General features: G+C 47.4%; 7 protein-coding genes across 7 annotated transcripts; 3 read left to right on the top strand and 4 right to left on the bottom strand.

The window, feature by feature from the left end:
* Nucleotides 1-62: 62 nt before the first annotated feature.
* V1508DRAFT_357779 (uncharacterized protein) lies at nt 63-6126 on the top strand (the record flags this gene model as incomplete). The annotated part of the gene is made up of 4 exons (XM_066937037.1): nt 63-331; nt 389-5743; nt 5806-5934; nt 5988-6126. 4 exons carry the CDS (start codon nt 63-65, stop codon nt 6124-6126), a joined length of 5892 nt encoding a protein of 1963 aa, XP_066794450.1.
* A 181-nt stretch (nt 6127-6307) lies between these two features.
* V1508DRAFT_421513 (tRNA synthetases class I-domain-containing protein) lies at nt 6308-8013 on the bottom strand. Its single transcript, XM_066940892.1, has 4 exons — nt 7868-8013; nt 7651-7798; nt 6751-7592; nt 6308-6688 (listed from the first exon to the last, which is right to left on the bottom strand). The coding sequence occupies exons 2-4, from the start codon at nt 7757-7759 to the stop codon at nt 6392-6394; spliced, it is 1248 nt and encodes a 415-aa protein (XP_066794449.1). The 5' UTR covers nt 7760-7798; nt 7868-8013; the 3' UTR covers nt 6308-6391.
* A 63-nt stretch (nt 8014-8076) lies between these two features.
* On the top strand, nt 8077-9361 carry V1508DRAFT_421510 (Mago nashi protein). Its single transcript, XM_066940891.1, has 6 exons — nt 8077-8384; nt 8445-8540; nt 8602-8665; nt 8722-8809; nt 8903-9028; nt 9078-9361. The coding sequence occupies exons 1-6, from the start codon at nt 8255-8257 to the stop codon at nt 9090-9092; spliced, it is 519 nt and encodes a 172-aa protein (XP_066794448.1). The 5' UTR covers nt 8077-8254; the 3' UTR covers nt 9093-9361.
* A 725-nt stretch (nt 9362-10086) lies between these two features.
* On the bottom strand, nt 10087-10539 carry V1508DRAFT_405443 (uncharacterized protein; the record flags this gene model as incomplete). Its single annotated transcript, XM_066938695.1, has 2 exons — nt 10087-10383; nt 10453-10539. The coding sequence occupies 2 exons, from the start codon at nt 10537-10539 to the stop codon at nt 10087-10089; spliced, it is 384 nt and encodes a 127-aa protein (XP_066794447.1).
* Nucleotides 10540-10609: 70 nt separating this feature from the next.
* V1508DRAFT_456902 (glycoprotease family-domain-containing protein) lies at nt 10610-12194 on the top strand. The gene is made up of 2 exons (XM_066942663.1): nt 10610-11815; nt 11875-12194. The coding sequence occupies exons 1-2, from the start codon at nt 10797-10799 to the stop codon at nt 12119-12121; spliced, it is 1266 nt and encodes a 421-aa protein (XP_066794446.1). The 5' UTR covers nt 10610-10796; the 3' UTR covers nt 12122-12194.
* Nucleotides 12112-13813, bottom strand: V1508DRAFT_421501 (26S proteasome subunit RPN7-domain-containing protein). Its single transcript, XM_066940890.1, has 4 exons — nt 13696-13813; nt 13571-13615; nt 12451-13520; nt 12112-12387 (listed from the first exon to the last, which is right to left on the bottom strand). Exons 1-4 carry the CDS (start codon nt 13751-13753, stop codon nt 12208-12210), a joined length of 1353 nt encoding a protein of 450 aa, XP_066794445.1. The 5' UTR covers nt 13754-13813; the 3' UTR covers nt 12112-12207.
* A 439-nt stretch (nt 13814-14252) lies between these two features.
* Nucleotides 14253-15495, bottom strand: V1508DRAFT_433843 (kinase domain-containing protein; the record flags this gene model as incomplete). Its single annotated transcript, XM_066942002.1, has 2 exons — nt 14253-15085; nt 15138-15495. 2 exons carry the CDS (start codon nt 15493-15495, stop codon nt 14253-14255), a joined length of 1191 nt encoding a protein of 396 aa, XP_066794444.1.
* Nucleotides 15496-16252: the final 757 nt, after the last annotated feature.

The following is a 16252-nucleotide window of genomic DNA, read 5'->3' as shown; positions in this document are numbered from 1 at the left end:
ACATTAGATCGTGCACCTCGCAGCCTAGCCTCAAAACTCTGCGCACACTATCTATCATCAAAATGTATGACGACAAGGCGCTATCTCGCTACTTGCGGGAAATGCCTGCCCGCCACGATTTCTTATATACAGATGAGTCCAAGCGATCGCTTCTACGGATCCTGTTCAACTCAATCTCAGCAAATGGCAAATATTTATCTTTTTTTTTCCCACACGGACCACCTGCCATTACTGAAGACTGGATGATGTCAACTGGTGAGGGTGACCCTTCACATCCTGGGCGACCATGTATGCATCAGTTCCAAAAAGGAGAACCGACATATAAGTGCAAGTACGTGAAATATTAGTCAATAGTTTCCATCAGGCGAGAAAACTGACAGGCGGCTAGGGAATGCGGCCTAGACGATACCTGCGTTCTTTGCTGGCGTTGCTACAATGCATCCGACCACATCGGCCATACGGTCACAGTTTCAATCTCACAAAAGGATGGCGGTGGTGTCTGTGATTGTGGCGATCCGGAAGCTTGGTTGCGAGACGTCAACTGCAAGTACTATTCAGCTGCGCAAGCGCCTCCGAAGCCTCTGCCAGATAATTTGATTCAGAGTATTCGTGGAACGGTTGCTCGAACGTTGGATTACATTCTTGATGTATTCTCTTGTTCGCCTCAGAGTTATCAAGATTGCAAAGATGAGGAGTTGATTCGGAAAGATTTTGGCTCCTTCGCATTAGATCCCAATATTTATGGTGGTAAACGAGAAGAAGCAGATAAAGACAACGGACAGTTTGCATTGGTATTGTGGAACGATGAGAAACATTCATTTACCGATGTCATTCAGATAGTTATGCGCGCGACAAGGAGAAGGGAGGAATACGGCAAATTTATTTCAGAGGAGGTTGACGCTATTGGCCGAAAAATTGTCAGTACGTCCAGCAATTTAAAAGATCTGATCGCTGCTCGTGAGATCATTGATCGACTACAACTCGCCGTCAGCATACGTTCGACACGAGATACATTCCGAGAAGACATGTGTGGGACTATGCTGGAATGGCTGAACGATCTTGCGACATCGCCATTGGTTGGACACCACTTTGTGCTGCGAGATCTTATTTGCGAGTCACTGTGTCAACCCTGGCAGGTTGGGTCGACTGCTACCAGAGTCAAGCAACCATTATATCAGCTGTCGGGCCATTTTGATGACCCTGATGATGACCTGAGTATTCCGTCTGGTCCGATGGGCACGGTTGAAGGTATCGCAGAAATTCAAGGTCGTGACGACAATCCGCTTGATAGTGCAGAAGGTATTAGCATGGCACAGAACATGTCTGCACCCCAGTATTGGCTGGAGTCATCGGAGGCTGAAAACTCGATTTCGTATTCATATTCTTCGGCATCCGGTTCTGCAAATGCGAAGGATACAGATTCTAGAAGACTGCGGTTAGATTATCTAATGTTATTCGACCTTCGTTTTTGGAAGACTGCGCGGTACGCAATCAGGGATTTGCTTATGTCAACAATGATATCAAATCTGGATTATAAATCGACAATGGGAATGCATTTTGCTGAGCTATATCCGGAACTTGTTGAATATTATATGTTAGCTGACCGCGAGCCGAATTGCTCGATGATGCTTTTGTCAACGCAATTGTTCACATGTCCAACTATCGCAACCGAAATTGTTAAGAAACACTTTTCGTCGTTTGTCGCCATACTGTACACATACTTGACTAAGGGCAGAGTGGGCCCCCCTAGCTCAGTGGATCTCACGGCGTCGATTCCGTCAGACAGACGAACGCTCAAGAATCGTCGTATTCAGCAAGTGTTTGTCGATATAGAGCACATTATCACAAGAAACGTCGTCAAACAGCGCATCTCATGCGATGAGAATCGGATAAGCCAAGTTGCCGATATATTTGTTCTCTTTGAAGGATGTGCGCCATTTATACGACAAATCAACGAGCATGTCGAATATGAATCCACGGAATGGGTGTCGTTTTTCCAGGTACTAGCTCCAATTGTGAAACTGTCACGGTTGGTGGCAAAGGCTTGTTGGGAGGGCCCACAATCCACAACTCGCAAGTCTATCAGAGCTGTAGCTAGAATTCTTACAATGTGGTCGCTTGGTTTCATGCGTGACCGGTTTCAGAATTGTGAAGTTATGGACGAACCTCATTTCCATGCTCTTACCAGCGGAGATTTCAGCAATACATCGTATCCTGTTGTGCAATTCCCGGTCGAATTCTATGTTCTAAGTATGCATCATCCATTACACGGGTTTCTTACTTGGTTGATTGAGTTTGGACGCGTTGAATCAGCAGAGCAGTTGAAGTCGCTTCTGTCGTTCTCTCTTCTTGATCCACCTGCTCCAGGAAGATCGATTATTTTTGGCCCCGAAGACATGTTAATGCTAATGCTCGATTATCCTCTTCGTACCCTGGTACTAGTCGCTCAAATTCGGGTCGGAATGTGGGTGCGTAATGGTTACACTCTCCGCACTCATGAGATTCATTATCGGGATATGTCCATGCGAGATAGCGGGTATGCGCGCGACATTTTCGGAGTGCAGGTCATGATGGCGACTTGCAATCCATCACGTGTCATGCTGACCATAATTGAACGTTGGAGTCTGGTGCATTGGCTCCGTGGGGCAGTCGAGCATCCGACCTTCGAAGAAAGCAAGTTGATGTATATTATGGAGGAGTTCGTTCACGAAATAATCGTGCTACTATCCGAGCGCAAGCGTCTTTTGGGCAACGACTACGAGTGCACCAAAGACGCGCTTATTAAACGCGAGATCATCCAAGTGTTGTGTTTCGGACCGATGGCGTTTTCCGACTTGGCGAGGAAGATGCCGGAATATCTGTCAAATGACGAGAAATTTGAAGTGATCTTGCGAGAGATCACGAAATATAAGGCACCAGAAGGATTGAATGATTTTGGAACATACGAATTGATAGCGAAGTACTATAGTGACGTGGATCCGTACTTTTTCCATTACACGGCAACTCAGTGGGATGCCGCCGAAACTGCGGTGAAGAAGGCCATAAGCAGCTCAACTGGGCATCCAGTTGAGAAGGTGGTCATCGAGCCACGTTTGGAGCGTATCACCAGTGGCCCGTTTACTCGGTTAGGTTGGATAGTCGGCACGCCCGAGTTCGCGCAAATGATTTACGTCACGCTTTGCAACGTAGCTTTCCAGAGACTCTCAGCGACATCCTCTTTACCGGAGTCTCTACTTAATCTGACTCTTCATTTGTGCCATGTTGCAATTATTGAAGACAAGATTTGTGTGCCCGACAAGGATAGAAGATTACCGACATTCAGTTACAACGCCTGCAATATCGGGGCCACGAAGGTTGGTCCCACAGACGGACAGTATCAGACAATTTTGGAAGTGCTATTTTTTATTCGAGACAATTCCAAGTTCGAGGCGAACAGACCGCTCGTTGAGCGTATTTTGCACATCATTAAGGAGAAGGAGCCTGCGGCCTATGAGAATGGTATCAAGAATGTGAGTGGGGCCATGGAGGAAGTTGAGGAGAGCAATGATTCGACAATAGAAGAAGAAACTGAGACACCTGCCGAACGCAAGAAACGTTTAGCGAAAGAACGGCATGCGAAGATTATGGCAGAGTTTCAGAAGCAGCAGCAGAGATTCGCCGAAAAGAATAAAGGAACATTCGACGATGACGAGGATATGGACGAAGATGAAGATATGCTGGACGGCCAGGAAACAGAAACATGGAAGTTTCCGTCCGGAACTTGTATTTTATGTCGGAAGCCGACTACTGAGGCAGAGATATACGGTACTATTGGTTTACTAACTGAGTCCACATTGTTCCGACAGACGCCATTTGACTCATCGGAGTGGATGGCTGATGCATTATCCGGTGAAGCAGACTTAGATCGGCCGTCGTTTGAATTGAACTCGGCTTCTTCTGTGGATGACAGCGTATCGTTAGACGACGACAATTCGATTGGAAGAGGTTTCCCCTATGGGTCTGTCAATAAGGAACCAGTTACTGTTAGTTGCGGCCATATCATGCATCTTTCATGCTATGAGGAGTACAAGGAGGCAATCCAAAGTAGGCACCGCCAGCATATCACTCGAAATCCTCCTGAAAACACAAAGAAAGGCGAATTCTTGTGTCCACTTTGCAAGTCCCTAAATAACGCTTTCTTGCCTATAATTTTCAAGGGCGTGGAGAAGACACTTGATGCAGAATTGACAACGACTGTACCATTTTCGGACTGGATCGTCGATGACGTATGGAGTAATATTACTCAAATGAAGACGTGCGGTGACTTTGTAAATGGCGTCTATCTATTTAACGACTTGGTTCGGGGACGTATCCGAGGCTCTGCTGAATCGACTTTATTGCCATTCTACTTGCGAAAGTTCACATTAGGTGCGGACGTAAGCTGGATGCACATGCCGAGGCTATTTGGTACAATGAGCCAGGAGCTTGAAGAACGGCGAAGTCTAAGCCCAGAGATGGAGGCGATCAAGAATGTTTATGTGAGCAACGCTAAAGCACTCTCGGCCTTGGTTCGCTCACAGGGTTCAACGAAACTGAATCAGGACTTGTCGCATTTTCAGCGGTTGATCAAAGTTTACGCTGCAACAATCTCGTCTTCGGAAATTGCTCTTCGTGGTGCAAATCGAACAGAAAGCGGTACAGATATTGGTATGTCCATTTTGGATCAGGTGTCTCAACGGACCATGGCTTTACTTCGTACCCTGCGCGCCACGACCTTGACGTTCGGTTCGTTCAGTGTAATGGATAACATTGATAAATTAATGAGTGTGTCTATTCCCTACAGTAAGATGCATCATCAGCAGATTGGAAAGCTGTTTTTTGGACAGGAGTGTATGTATGACAAAGACGCGGTTTCCTGCCCCAATATCGTGCTGCCGCTTTTGATGGAAGATATTTTTGAGTTCTTGGCTGAGGCGTCTGTATGCATGGTCCAAGCTATGGACGTCGACATTCATCATATCATGATGTTATGTTATATCGCTCAGGTTGTCAAAGTTCTATATCTTCTTGGGGATCAGGTATATCGCGCAAATGTATGGCTTAACATTCCACAGATAAGTACTGTGGGCGAGGAGGTAGAAGTTTCAGATGAATTACTATTCCAGATGCGAGAATTCATGAATATGATTCTTCAGGAAAGTGGGTATTTCCAGGAGTCGGTGACCGACATCTTCAGGATCGTGCCCGGAAAGAGTATTTATGCAATTGTTAAGAGATTTGTTCTTCCTTTCCTGCGGAAGTGTGCAATACTTGTGAATGTCTCTGGCCCTCTTGGTTATAACGGCGACGCTCTTCTCGATGTTGAAACTGACGATGAGATGTCCCGTCTATTGGCGCTGCTGAAGTTGCCATCCATCGACGAAATGTTTTCTGCATTTGGCAGTGACACCCAATTTGAACAGAACAAGACAATGTTGGAGATCATTACACGTTGGTGTCGACACCTGGAACTCACTGTTCGTCGTCCAAAGAGTTTGCAAACGATCAATATTACGTTGGAATATCCTGGAGTGTTGCATTTACTCAAACTGCCAACAAGATTGCACTCGTTTTTTCAGGAGGTGGGCAAGATGAAATGCAGTAAGTGTGGAAAGAGTCCAGAGGATCCTGGCGTGTGCTTGTTTTGCGGAACTCTTGTTTGCTGCCAGAATTACTGCTGCGTTGATGAGAAAGGTAGCGGCGAATGTAACCAGCATATGAAATCGTAAGTTTTATCTACAAAATTTTCGAAGATTTGGCGTAGAAGGCTGATACTAACTGGTTTAGGTGCGCGGGATATATTGGCATTTTCTTGCTCATAAAGAAATGTACGATCTTGTTTTTGAAGGACGGGCAAGGAAGTTTTGTTGTGGCGCCGTATCTGGACGTTCATGGCGAAGTTGATCCCAATTTGAAGTAAGTTCCAAATGAGTCTGATAAATTGTACAGTGCTCACAGTTGGTAAAAAGGCGCGGACGCCCCCTCTATTTAAGTAAGAAACGTTATGAGAACTTGATACGCAACATCTGGCTACAAAATGGAATAGCTAGCCAGATCGCGAGAAGAATTGAAAGTACGGTCGACAATGGAGGATGGGAAGGAATGTGATCATTATACGAGAAGTTGGAAGTAGCATAGCATAAGATTAGCATTGTTATTGTTATTGTTGTCATCCGTTTTTGTCTTTTGTACAGTAGGATTGTATTATGCTTGATTGGTTTGATTTATACAGAGCATATATGGGATTGGGGTTTGTGTACGGAAGTGCTTATGTTCAAATATTATAGTTCTACCGGCTACGGCTTCATTCATGCAACTCACGGAACATATTTGGGCGATCTATTAGTCATGTATTTGTACACCATAACATAAGCTATTCTGTAATTCTCGTCTCAAGGACATTCGCAGCAACTTCGTCAACAGAATCGCCAGTTGCAGCGGCGCCTAGAGTTTTTTCAGTCTCTCGCTTCTTCTTGGCTTCCATGGCCTCGAGGTACTTCGAGCCCAGAACCTTCTCTTTCTTCTTTGCTTGCTTTGCGACAACGGGTGGCGGGTAGGCCTTGGCCTCTAGTTCCCTGAATGAGGGGTCGTTGTGGAACTCCTCGCGAATGGGGTCGAGGAGCTTGTTGAGCGCATCGCTGATGCCCTGCTTCAAATCCTGCGGAGAGAGCTAAATTAGTAGTAGTGTTAGCATCTTGCCAAACTATATTACTGCGGCAATAGAATACGCACTTTTTCAGAAGCAAAATCTTCCTTCAACTGTTCAATGCTTGAGTACTCAATGGGGCCGCCCCACTTTTCGGGTCGGTCGATAAAGAACTTAGCCTCCTTCTCGACCAACAGCTTCTCGTCCCCGATGTTGGTGACGCTCAGTTTGGAGACAGGGAGCAGCACATACTCGACGAATGCAATCAGACCGTTTCCTTCGACAACACCGGGCGCACAGAATGCACTGGCGACTTTTTTGTTGACTGTCTTGGCGTTGTCGAGCAGATCGATCTTGGAATTGGGGTCAGACGAGGACATCTTACCACCCTGAGTGAGACCGGGCACCATTGGATTCATTAGATGCGCACGCTTCTTGTAGCCGAGTGGTGGAAGGTATTCTTCTGCAAGAACAAATATTTTGCGCTGGTCGACACCTCCGAATTGTGCGTCAACGTCGAGGTGCTGTTCGTCGAGTGCCTGCATGAGAGGGTAGATCAGGCCCGAGAGCAATGGACTTTCCACCTGCTTGACTACATCGGCACCAGCGCGCTTGGCGTCGTTCTGCGTGACGAGGGACGACATGCGGAAGATATCCATTGTGTATTTTTCGGAGAGTTGGTAGGTCGAACCAACGACGAATGTGAGCTTGTCAATTGGGACGCCGATGGAAGTGAGCATTGACTTTACTATCCGTTCGTAATACTTGACTCTGTATGCAACGAGGTCGAGCGGAGCCTTCATGTTGTCAAGGAAGGCGTGCAAATCTGCTAGAAGGATCTTGACATGGCAGCCTGCCTGAAGAAAGTGGGCGATCTTTGTCATAGGCACGAAATATCCGCAATGTGGACGACCAGTTGGCGCAGTACCTAGCAATTAGTCCAAATATTTAACATAAAGATAATTGCATCTGTGCAGCGTACATACCCCAGTAAATCTTCAGCGGTCGCTGCTCGACCTCAATGACATGCTTGATAATCTGCTCATTAAGAACTTCTTGCAAATTCTGAGTAATAATGTTAAGTTTGTCGGCCATGTTCGTAATTGCAATAGCAAATTAATTTCGAATCGATATCTACATAGAATAAGTATTTAAACATCACATCAACCCTCCATGTCTGGGCCTGCAAATGCATGTACATACTTAATCTATCCCTCTGCTGGAGTCTATCAGACCCTTATATAGCACTACCACTTTAATACCACTTCTGCAGGAAAGTCCAACTGCAGGCCAAAGCAGAGAATACCGAGGAGCGAATTATTCGGTTCATTACTCACCATGCGGCAAAATCAAACTCACCGAGACTGTCATTAGTGGGTTTGGGTTTAAATTTTCGGGGAAGTCAGGGGTTTGGGCGTAAATCTGAGATTGAAGTACATGTGAGCACCCTGATGCCACTCATTTTGCAACTTATGAGCAGAGTTCGAGGAGTTCAAAATCCAATACTTGCTGGCCTGATTCACCGGCATCTTTACACAATATCTAATTACAGAGTGCATTAGTTTGGATTGGATATTTGTGTTATACAAAATGGCAGAAGAGCAACTACAACAGCCAGAACAGTCTTCAGAGTATGATCCTGCTACAGCCGATCGCGCAGAGCCATTCTACGTACGATATTACTCTGGCCACGCGGGAAAGTTTGGGCACGAATTTTTGGGTATGCAAGAAATTCGCATTTTTGGCGACGAGGAAAGAAGATGATGCTAATGTGTGACAGAGTTTGATTTCAGAGTGCAGGGTGATGGTCGGAGTGCAATTGCGAGATATGCAAATAATTCAAATTACAGAAATGATTCTCTAATTCGGAAAGAGAGTATGTGCATGCGGTAGAATCACTTATTATTATAAAAACCGCTATTGACAAGTATGTGTAGTGTGCGTTAGCGCGCTTGTTATACAACAACTGAAAAAAATGATTATGGATAGTGAAATAATGAAGTGAGTTGGTCTTTGTTATGCGACAGAATACCTCTCTAACGGAGATTTGATAACAGAGAAGATGATTCACGGTGGCCAGAAAAGAACCATGAAGGAAAACAAGAGCTGGAAATTCGACTAGGACAGGAACATATTTCATTTGAGGTAAGCTCTATTGATCTATAACTTTACCTATCGGCCTCTAGTAAAGGTGATCTATCGAATTTGCGGCGTCCGGTTGCTTACTTTTTTGTGCAGACCTCTAAGATCGGCTCTTTGAACGACGTCCAAGCCAGCGATGATCCTGAAGGATTACGAGTGTTCTATTATCTGATTCAGGATTTGAAAGCTCTAGTATTCTCATTGATTGGATTACATTTTAAGGTATACTTGAACACTACCCTGGATGCAGGTTTATTGCTGACTTATACAGATCAAACCCATCTAAGCATATTATTCTGACATATTCTGAGTCATGAGAATAATTCATTTTTGCCTGGCCTGGATGGAATAGCAAGAAAAACACTGGCGTAGGTGCGAATGTCGGTCCATTACATATTTTGTGAAGCCGACAGTGGTACATGTAAGATAGTGGGAACTAATATATGGCAGTCATGATAGTAACATGCTTGTATTATATGTATATTTGGATCTTTTATCAAAATATATGGCTATCGTTAGCCCCTACGTAGGGGAAGTGGTCCACAATAAATGAACGATATTAGCACAACGCAAGGTTCCAAATGGTAAGAACGACTAAAAAATGCCAAAGGGCTCGCAACTACGTTGACCACGCTCAGTCCCCTAGTAGCAATTACAACCATGGTGGTGCCGATATCCTTTTATTCTACAATCCCGAGAGTTGTCTAGTTCAAGCGCATGAACAAGTGTTAAACATAAGCTGTGAATAGCACCGGCTGAAGGCGGCAAGGTCAAGGATTATTCTGTTAGTATTAGGGCCGCTCTTGAGTTGTCCGGGTATGGGAGTTGAGGACGGTTCGTGGTATGGACTGTCTGGTCTAGACTTGCCGCACCTTCGTCTTTTCAAACACTGCTCAATGCACTTCGAGTCGCCGCAAGTAGCTTGTTATCCAAGTATAAAAGGTATATATCAAAGAAGCTGAAAACTGTGTATTAGCACAACATCTGCCATTGCGTGTCAAACATCCGACTTCCGCATTCACGCTAAACTTAATGACACTTGTCACACTTCATCGCCATAATACGTTTTACCGCGTCTAAGACTTCCAGGAACACGGGACTGTAGACTCGCTTTCTGCTCGCGGCGCGCTGTCGGCTATGGGGTATGATGCAATCGGCGTTGTATTTAAGTGTCGAAGCGATTCGAAATAACTTGCAACAGTCATCCACGAAGTTAATGTCGAATGGCATATTCGCCATACCATCCCGTAGTTCCAACTCCTGTTAACAAGCCACAAAATTTAATCCTGGCTGTACGCATTAAGTTTCCGCAAGACTGACTCCGCGGCCGCAATCCCCTCCTTTTCCTTCTGCCCACCAACCCACTCCGCCTTGGTAGTAACTGTTGTACCCAACATATTTGCGTCCTGCAGGGCCTTAGCTTCTTTGCGTAGCCCGACTGTGACGGACTCGAGCCCTGCGAAGAAGTTGCTGGCGTGAGTCTGGAAATCCTGCTTTGCTTGGTCTTCCGATTGCATGGTTGGTTCATTGAGTGATTGTAGAGATTTTGAGGCGTGGGTTAGTAGTGCGATTATTTCCTAAATTGCGAGGGTTAGTGAGACGCTAACTTATTATGAGCGAGGAGCGAGAGATGGAGGATAACTTACGTCGTCGAGTTTTTGGAGGTTGGTAAGGTGTTTTGTTGCTTCTTCTGCGATGAGACTTGTTGTTGACGGGACTTCTGGCTTGTCCATTGCTGGGGTCGACTGATGCAGAGAGAGCGTGTTTAAAAAGAAAATGAATTGATGGTCTTTGAAATAGGCAAAACGTGAAGGGTTGGACATTAGAATGCGGAATGGGATTGGAAGCGTGCGGCTCAAGTCGAGGAAATTTCTGACAATTGACATTGATCTGACAGTAATTTGTCAACACCGTCATCAAATATTGTGATTGCCGGCGGCAATTGCGACAGTTAATGTATAGCTGGGTTTACATGCTAGCACGATAAGTTATGACCTTTTTACGGTCACAGCGACCACGGATATACCTCCGCGGGCTCCGGAAGAACCCACTGCGGCGACGAACTTACTTCGTACTCGGGATCGAGACCTCATGCGACGACACTTCGGTCTGCTTATACGACAGATACTCGCCTTCGGAACCGCCTAAACTAATCTCATCACTGACCTCGTCGCTCGACAACAAAGAATTCAAGGGGATAGTCCCAACGCGCGCACTCAACCACCACCAACTCCATCTTGCTCCTCTCGTCTCCCAAATCCTCCGTCCGCCCAACGCCCCACAGATCACGCCGGACTTGATATGCGTGACTCGCGGTCCGGGTATGCGCGGCAGCTTATCCGTCGGCGTCGAATTCGCAAAGGGCTTGTCACTCGCATGGGGCACTCCGATGGTTGGCGTGCATCACATGCTCGCGCACCTTTTGACACCGCGTCTCCTCACCAACGGCTCAGCACCGCGATTTCCATTCTTGTCGCTACTGGTTAGTGGCGGCCACACGATGCTTGTGTTGTCGGCTGGTTTACTCGACCATCGGATTCTTGCAAATACGGTTGACATCGCAATGGGCGACGCGATTGATAAATCTGCACGAGAATTGGGATTGAACGGAAACATGAACGGGCCCGAGCTGGAAAAGCTCGTGCGGCGATACGAGGAGTCGGTTGCTGCGGGCGAGAATAAGGCGTTAAGCAAGGAGGAGATGGTAGAGGTGGGGATCAAAGTCAGGCTGCCGATGCGACCGAAACCCGGACGTGCCCAGACCGCGGCGTTCTCATTCTCGTCTTTCGTGTCGATGGTCAAACGAGGTGTTGCGCAAAAGGGCGGGTTGAGTGCATTATCGGAGACAGACGTGCAGATCATCGCAAAGCAGATACAGGATGCTATTTTTGATCATGCGGTCGATCGGATTACATATACGCTGTCGACGGTGCCGCATGAGGTTGCTGCTGGGATTCAGGATTTTGTGTGCTCGGGTGGGGTCGGCTCCAATTTGCTTTTACGGAAAAAGTGAGTATTGGATTTGTTTTAATGTCCATGAAAAGAGCAACTAAATACGTAACGGACAGGTTAATGGATGCGTTCCCCGATAGGGCCATGAACTTGCACTTCCCGCCGCCGGACCTATGTACCGATAACGGGAGGATGATCGCGTGGACGGGTATAGAAATGTGGGAAACGGAAGGTTTGCATTCGTCGTACGATATCATGCCGACGGCGGAGTGGAGTCTGGAGAATATCTTGGGCGATGTGGATGGTTGGCTACGAGAGGATCGTACTGAACCGGACGTGCGTCCTGCAGATCTAGCCGCATAATGCCATTTGTCTGTAGATTAATGTAAATAGTGGGACACCTGACCGTTAGAAATATATACAACATTGCTGCCAATAGAGAGTCTACCCTAGGGCCTTTTCTTTAGGTCGAAGCCACTTGACTCTGGCTTCGCATTGATCTCGAGTCCACCACGCAGCACGCCAATGTTGACAAGTAAAAGTCGACCGTTGCGTTCAAAGGTATTTGCGATCGACATGACGTGGTCGTAGACGTCAGCGCGCTCATCTGCGGACTTGAACAGAAAGTACTATATTCCTCGTCAGTCCCAGTATTCGATCTCTGTCGCTTGCACGAACACCACACAACTTACCTTATTCTCGAGATCTAATCTCACGGGGACCTTATCACTTTCGATCAAGGCAATCAAGTCTTTCTCAACGTCGTCCTGACTAACCCCGAACCGTGCAGCCATTTTGTCCAGATATCCCCGTTGATAACCCCTGACGTACTGGGTATAGCAATTCTCTCGAATCCGATCAAACAACTTCTCGACGTGGTCAGCCAGCCAAATGTCGAGCATGTAATCAGTCTTATGTTTTTCCAGCGTGCTGAAAATAGATTTATAGTCGAACAACACGAATGAGTCCAGTAGTGTCCGGATGTGCGCCTCTGATTCGAGAATCTCCTTGAAATTAGCATTGTTGTCGAGGAGATCTTTCAACGCATTGCGACTATACGACGCCAGCGAGCACAAGCCTATAACCACGGCCACGTCGTTCACGGTGACAAAGTCCGTGATGGTGTACGTAGCGTTTTGGCGCGACTTTGGCGCCAGATGGGTCAACGATTCGACGGGAACGTTTAACAGCGTCGACGCTGTTAGCGCGAAATTGCTCTGCGCGAGCGACCATAGGCCGCGCACTGCTTTCAAGTACGGGTCAATGTCGGAGTTCTTGGACGGGAGTGCGTCGATTCGGGACATGGCTGTCTCTACTTGCGACCAATTTCGCTGGTATACGGCAACTCGAATCATATCCATCGACATGTCCTCGATATGTTTATGGGTTGTGCAGTATTCCCTTTGTCGCGAATAGAACTTACTCGCGGACGACAAGTCGCCGATTGAGAAGTAAAAATCACCAAGCTCTGAGTTGCCCATGCGAATGCTTTCTTTGATCAGATTGTTCTTGTAGCTCTTGAGTTCGAGCTCTAACTTATCCCCCGTCGAGCGGGTCGCTTTGCTGACCTCGTCCACCCACACGGTATCGATTGTCGCGCGCGGGTCGTGTGGCGCGATTTCGTGCAGTCGTTCGACCGCGTCTTCGTACCGGTTCACTTCGGCTGTTTGTTTCAAGCTCGCGATAGCCAGTGTGAGCGCGTCTTTGGCCAGCGGCGCACATCTGTCCGCGATGAACAGGAGACGGTCGACCGCATTTCGTCCTTGCATCCATCAGCAGCTTGTTTTATTACTCAATCGCGAGAAGGCGTACCTGTGTAGTTCTGTATATGCGACTCCAGTTCGAATAATGGCAGCGCTAAATCAGCACAGTTAGTTGTCGAGCAAATCCCGTTTCGCCCGAACCCAGAACAAGCCGGATAGTAATGTAAAACGTACAATCTACGACTTTGCCACTTGCATGTGTTTCTGAACTCATTTTTTTCGACGTCGACATGTGCGGTGGCGATGCAAGTGTGGACAAATCTAGTGAGGTAGTATAGAAAGCTGACTTGCGAGCCCGCGCGCCGCATGGACAGTATTGATGTCATGCAAGCACAGGTACAACAAAGAACTCGACTTATATCATGACGCATCGATCGGCAGCAAGCGACACTAAAAAGTAAAATAATTTCAAATATGCAATCGTCAAAATACATGCAATGCAATATCATTTGCGGAGCAAAACTCACAGACCTCTGCAAAATAACACTACGGTATATGTCATAAATAACTACTACTACACACAGCAGGACGGGGCGAGAGGTAGAGGAGAGGTCTTTCGTTTTGGTTTCTGGTGTCTTGGAAAGAAGATTGACATAATCACGTAAGTATATATTATTACACATAACCGTAACAAATACTTTGTAATCATTCCACAAAAGCATACACCACAGGACACATCTATAATAACACATGACAGAATATGTAAAATGGAGTTACATAATACACACGATTCAATGTCCTGTTTCGCCAGCCTCACACACGACGATTTCACGGCCCCACTCGCTGTTGAGAACCTGCTTGCCTGTAATGCGGCGACCGGGGTGCGGGTCTAGGATCGAGTACACGACGTTTCGACACCGTGCTCGTTCGAGCTGCTCGATAGGCTCGTAGCCGGCTTCGTCTTTCCGACCTTCCAGATACTTTTGGTAAAATTCATCTTCGTCCTTCTTTGCCATTTTCCACAAATGTCGTCCTGTCCTCATGGCCATGTAAATCACGCCGGTGGCCCAGATGTCAACCGGTCGCGGATCGAACTCGTCTTCGGTGTATTCCTCCGGCGCAATGTAGGGAGCGGATCCGCATACTCCGTTGGTCATATGCACATCGCGCTCCCACGCCATACGGAAACACTCGCCGTTGCCAAAGTCCGTGATCTTCAATGCGCCGTTGGTTGTGAGGAGCAGGTTCTCCGGTTTCAAGTCGCGGTGGGCGACACCCATTTCGTGCATGTACACGACGCCGCGCATGAGCTGCTTAAAGTAGCAATCGGCTTCTTGCACCTCCAACTTTCCGGAGCTCAAAACGAGCGTGTACAAATCACCACCGGGACAGAATTCCATGACCTCGCAGTACTCGCCGCGGTCGTCCTGGATGAGATCGAGCGTGTGGATGACGTTTTGATGGCGGAGGGACGAGGAGATGCAAAACTCCGACGTCAGACGCTTTGTGTATTTTTTCTGGGACTCGGCGGGTCTGCGTTTGAATTCCTTGACAGCGTAAAGTTTCTCGCCCTTGCCGTTCTTGGGATCGATTTTGTGTGATATTCGCACGATGCCGAACGCACCTACAGAGTTAGCCGTGCCGTTCAGGCCGTAGAACGCGCTCATACAACATACCTTTTCCAATAATCTCGTGACATTTGCCATACTTCTCAACGAGAGAGGTTGGTGCAGTCAACGAGTCCTTCTTGCCGCCCGCGGCGTTGTCCCTCTCATTCGACCTCAGCCATGACGAAACCAGACTCAAGCCCGCGTCCTCTTCGTCGACTGCTTTTTTCTTCGCGCCGACCATTTCGCGCAACATGTTTGACAGCTTCTCCTGGCGCCGGGCGCTCTTGAGATGGTGCTCATGGGTCTTGCCATCGGAGGAGACGACGAAGCGTACCCAGCCGTCTTTGAAGGAGCTGTTGCGACTAACGGAGGCGGAGCGAGAGCTCGGTGTTGATGAGGCGATATCTGGGGTGAGCCTAGGCATTTGGGAATGTGGATTGAAATGTGGACGCAAGAAATGTGTCGGCGGATGGAATGTAGTTAATTGTTCACGTAACTTGATGGCGCCAAGTCAGCAAGATTGCGATTGCGAACCCAGGAAATGTGTTGTAAAAGAAGAAAGAGCTGCGGTGGGCAGCGACTCGATGAGGAACGTGAGACGAGGAGAAGCAAAAAAAGATGCAAATTGTGTTGCTAAAATATTTGAATGTCGTTAATTCATAATGAACGATCGCGATGACTGATACTGTGCACTAGTAGAATCGACAACAGACTGCAGGTGAGCGCAGTTGGATCTGGCGAAAGACGATTGAGGATAAAATGCGCACACGAAAACCTGCTCTACTGACGCTCGACTAGACAGATTGTGAAGATCAAATCCGGAAGAGACTAGAGACAGAGGACGCGCGCGATCGGGCAGAACGCCCTAGGGGAGGGAAGGATGGAGACGCACTCGAAAAAAAGCGCAGACAGAGAAGAATATGAACGGCGGGTGAAGGGAACTAGAAGGCAGGCGGAAGAGAAATATTGGGGGAGGGCGGCGAATGCGAGGTAGAAAAAGACGAGTGATATGTCAAGCGGCGATGGCGCGAGCGTAACGTCGCGGGTGCGGGTACAAAGTGCAAACGCACTCTCCAGCTGTACCCAGCGACTGCCAGCGACTGCCAGCGACTGCCCGCGAATGCCCGCGACTGCTTTGTGCCTGCATTGTGCCAGCACACACATTGTGGTGGCGCCAGCAA

This window comes from Lipomyces doorenjongii (assembly GCF_038497915.1).
Source record: "Lipomyces doorenjongii strain NRRL Y-27504 unplaced genomic scaffold V1508scaffold_44, whole genome shotgun sequence".
NCBI lineage: Eukaryota > Fungi > Ascomycota > Lipomycetes > Lipomycetales > Lipomycetaceae > Lipomyces > Lipomyces doorenjongii.
Note: the sequence above shows the minus strand (reverse complement) of the source record. Positions and strands in the feature narration are given on the sequence as shown.

Excerpts from the sequence above, each read along its gene's own strand:
- V1508DRAFT_456902 (XM_066942663.1), top strand. The coding sequence starts at position 10,797 with ATGACCTTTTTACGGTCACAGCGACCACGGATATACCTCCGCGGGCTC. Across the intron at positions 11,816-11,874 it reads AATTTGCTTTTACGGAAAAA|GTTAATGGATGCGTTCCCCG; the intron begins GTGAGTATTGGA and ends CGTAACGGACAG.
- V1508DRAFT_421513 (XM_066940892.1), bottom strand. The coding sequence starts at position 7,759 with ATGGCCGACAAACTTAACATTATTACTCAGAATTTGCAAGAAGTTCTT. Across the intron at positions 7,593-7,650 it reads ACCGCTGAAGATTTACTGGG|GTACTGCGCCAACTGGTCGT; the intron begins GTATGTACGCTG and ends ACTAATTGCTAG. Across the intron at positions 6,689-6,750 it reads AAGATTTTGCTTCTGAAAAA|CTCTCTCCGCAGGATTTGAA; the intron begins GTGCGTATTCTA and ends CTACTAATTTAG.
- V1508DRAFT_421501 (XM_066940890.1), bottom strand. The coding sequence starts at position 13,753 with ATGTCGACGTCGAAAAAAATGAGTTCAGAAACACATGCAAGTGGCAAA. Across the intron at positions 13,521-13,570 it reads GCATATACAGAACTACACAG|GACGAAATGCGGTCGACCGT; the intron begins GTACGCCTTCTC and ends GATGGATGCAAG. Across the intron at positions 12,388-12,450 it reads GATTAGATCTCGAGAATAAG|TACTTTCTGTTCAAGTCCGC; the intron begins GTAAGTTGTGTG and ends CGAGGAATATAG.
- V1508DRAFT_421510 (XM_066940891.1), top strand. The coding sequence starts at position 8,255 with ATGGCAGAAGAGCAACTACAACAGCCAGAACAGTCTTCAGAGTATGAT. Across the intron at positions 8,541-8,601 it reads TTCTCTAATTCGGAAAGAGA|TGTGCGTTAGCGCGCTTGTT; the intron begins GTATGTGCATGC and ends AAGTATGTGTAG. Across the intron at positions 8,666-8,721 it reads ATGGATAGTGAAATAATGAA|AGAAGATGATTCACGGTGGC; the intron begins GTGAGTTGGTCT and ends ATTTGATAACAG.